The sequence below is a fragment of the Trichechus manatus genome, unplaced genomic scaffold (genome assembly GCF_000243295.1).
Source record: "Trichechus manatus latirostris isolate Lorelei unplaced genomic scaffold, TriManLat1.0 scaffold00004, whole genome shotgun sequence".
Classification (NCBI taxonomy): Eukaryota; Metazoa; Chordata; class Mammalia; order Sirenia; family Trichechidae; genus Trichechus; species Trichechus manatus.
In genome coordinates, this window is record NW_004443940.1 from 17,894,681 (window position 1) to 17,896,821 (window position 2,141).

At 43.9% G+C, this 2,141-nt stretch overlaps 1 protein-coding gene across 1 annotated transcript in view; it reads right to left on the bottom strand.

Moving 5' to 3' along the window:
• Nucleotides 1-6: 6 nt before the first annotated feature.
• The window catches only part of ACTR2 (actin related protein 2), a 4,982-nt gene continuing 2,847 nt past the window's right edge, over nucleotides 7-2,141 (bottom strand). The window contains exon 2 of the mRNA XM_012555693.2: nucleotides 7-214. Coding sequence (XP_012411147.1) covers nucleotides 44-214 — 171 coding nt within the window. The 3' untranslated portion in view covers nucleotides 7-43. The remainder of the gene's footprint in view (nucleotides 215-2,141) is intronic.

Here is a 2,141-nt window from a genome sequence, read left to right on the forward strand (position 1 = left end):
GAAAAGAAAGTGTTGGGGCTGTGATGGGAACAGGCCTTGGAGTTTATCGAACAGTCACACCAAGTTTCTCCAGCACACGAACACCCTTTTCTTGGTATTCTTGTCGGGTCATCCAAAAGTTGTCTTTGTCCTTCATGATATCTGCTAGAACTGCACCACCCAGGAATACCATATGCTTTCTGCGAGGTGGGTCTTCAATGCGGATCTTAAATTTCTAAAGGAGAAAGAGGGAATAATGACATGTCACACATGCACAGTAGGTTCTGCTTTATGAAAATGACTGTGTCATATATTCTCTTGTTGAATCCTCACTATAGTCCCGTGAGGTAAGCAGGATGGCAGGATTAGGAATCTGAGGCTCAGAGAGAGTAAGTCAGTTGCCCAAAGCTCCCTGCTAGGGTCTCCTACGTCCATTCCTGCATGCCTGGGACAGTCCTGATTTACACTTGTTGTCCCATCTAGGGTCTCCTACGTCCATTCCTGCATGCCTGGGACAGTCCTGATTTACACCTGCTGTCCCATCTAGGGCCTCCTACGTCCATTCCTGCATGCCTGGGACAGTCCTGATTTACACCTGCTGTCCCATCTAGGGCCTCCTACGTCCATTCCAGTGTGCCTGGGACAGCCTGATTTACACCTGTTGTCCCATCTGGGGTCTCCTACATCCATTCCTGTGTGCCTGGGACAGTCCTGATTTACACCTGTTGCCCCATCATCAACAGCACCCTTTCACTTTCAAGAGTGTCCCGATTTGAATGACAAATTACATGATCACTCTACAGCCATCCAGCCCCTGGACCAGAGTCCTGATTAGAGCAGGTTTTACCACAGGGTTGTGGGGAGGGTTTGACCACACAGGCAAGTCACTTAACTGTCAATTGAAGAGTTTTGATGAAAGGACTTGAAAGATTTCTTTGCAGTTTAATGCTTCTATAATTCTAATCTAGTGCAATGCAAGAAAACTGAAGTTCTTTTCCTATAAGCAAAGCTCACTTTCTGACTCAAATTCAAGTGAAATATTCTCAAAATAAGTAGACCAAATATGGTCAAAACAAATCATGGGGCTGTTGGAGAAAATGAGCACAGTAACCCAAATTAAAAACAACTGGACAAAGTTTGGCACATGGCAGCCAGCACATTAACTGTCTAGAACAAAGGATGGTCCCTAAACTGTACGACAGTCGACACCGGAAAGATACGCCTTAAAATGACATGACAGTTTTTAGTCACAGTGTCACAAATTCTGCAAAAAAGACTCAAAATAATTATGTCACTCTAAATTATTAGTCTTTGTGTCACATAAATGCACTACAGGAATCTGATGATATGTGACACAGAAAAACATAAATTTACTTAATTCTGAGGCTAACCTACTGTAACTGTTTTAGTTACTTCTTTGCTCTAAGGTGGGGGTTGGCAAACTTTTTCTATAGACAGTAAACAGCTGAGGTTGTGGTGGTCTCTCTGGCAACTATCCAACTCTTCCTGTAGCAGGAAGTCAGCCACAGACAATATGTAACAATACGTATATGAATGCACCTGGCTGCGTTCCAATAAAACTTTATTTAAAAACAGCTAGACTTGGCCTAATGGCTGCAGCTGGCCTACCCCTGCTCTAAGGGAAACTTCGCTAGCCCCTGAGGATTCTACTTTCCCAGAAGCTTTCTCAGTTGGTTGCTCTTTTTCTCACTACCTTTCCACCCTCTGGAGATCTGGTAACAGTTCTTGCTCTTCATTGCTGCTTCTACCTCCCTCCTCCCTAAAACTCCTCAGCACCTCTGAAATTCACTCTATCAGACTACTCCATCTACCACTCCCCCTTGCTGAAATCATCTATAGATTCCACAGATACCTATAGATCCCTAGGTTATTTCTTCTTAAATCTGCTCCTGTTGTACATTCTCTCTCCACCACTTCCTGTCATTATCCTTAATGACTCTGTCCTTCTCTCCCTTTATCATACTTACACCAAAACATCAACTCTGGTTTTCAACTCTCTCCTTTGCACCTGCCCTTCAGCAGCTGAACAAGACAGGAGAGAAACTCACTTTCTTGCTTTAAATGCATGACTAACCTCAACTGAGGCCTCAGTGCTGCTCAGCAATCCCAGTACTATTCTCTCTTACATTCTCCAAGACAAC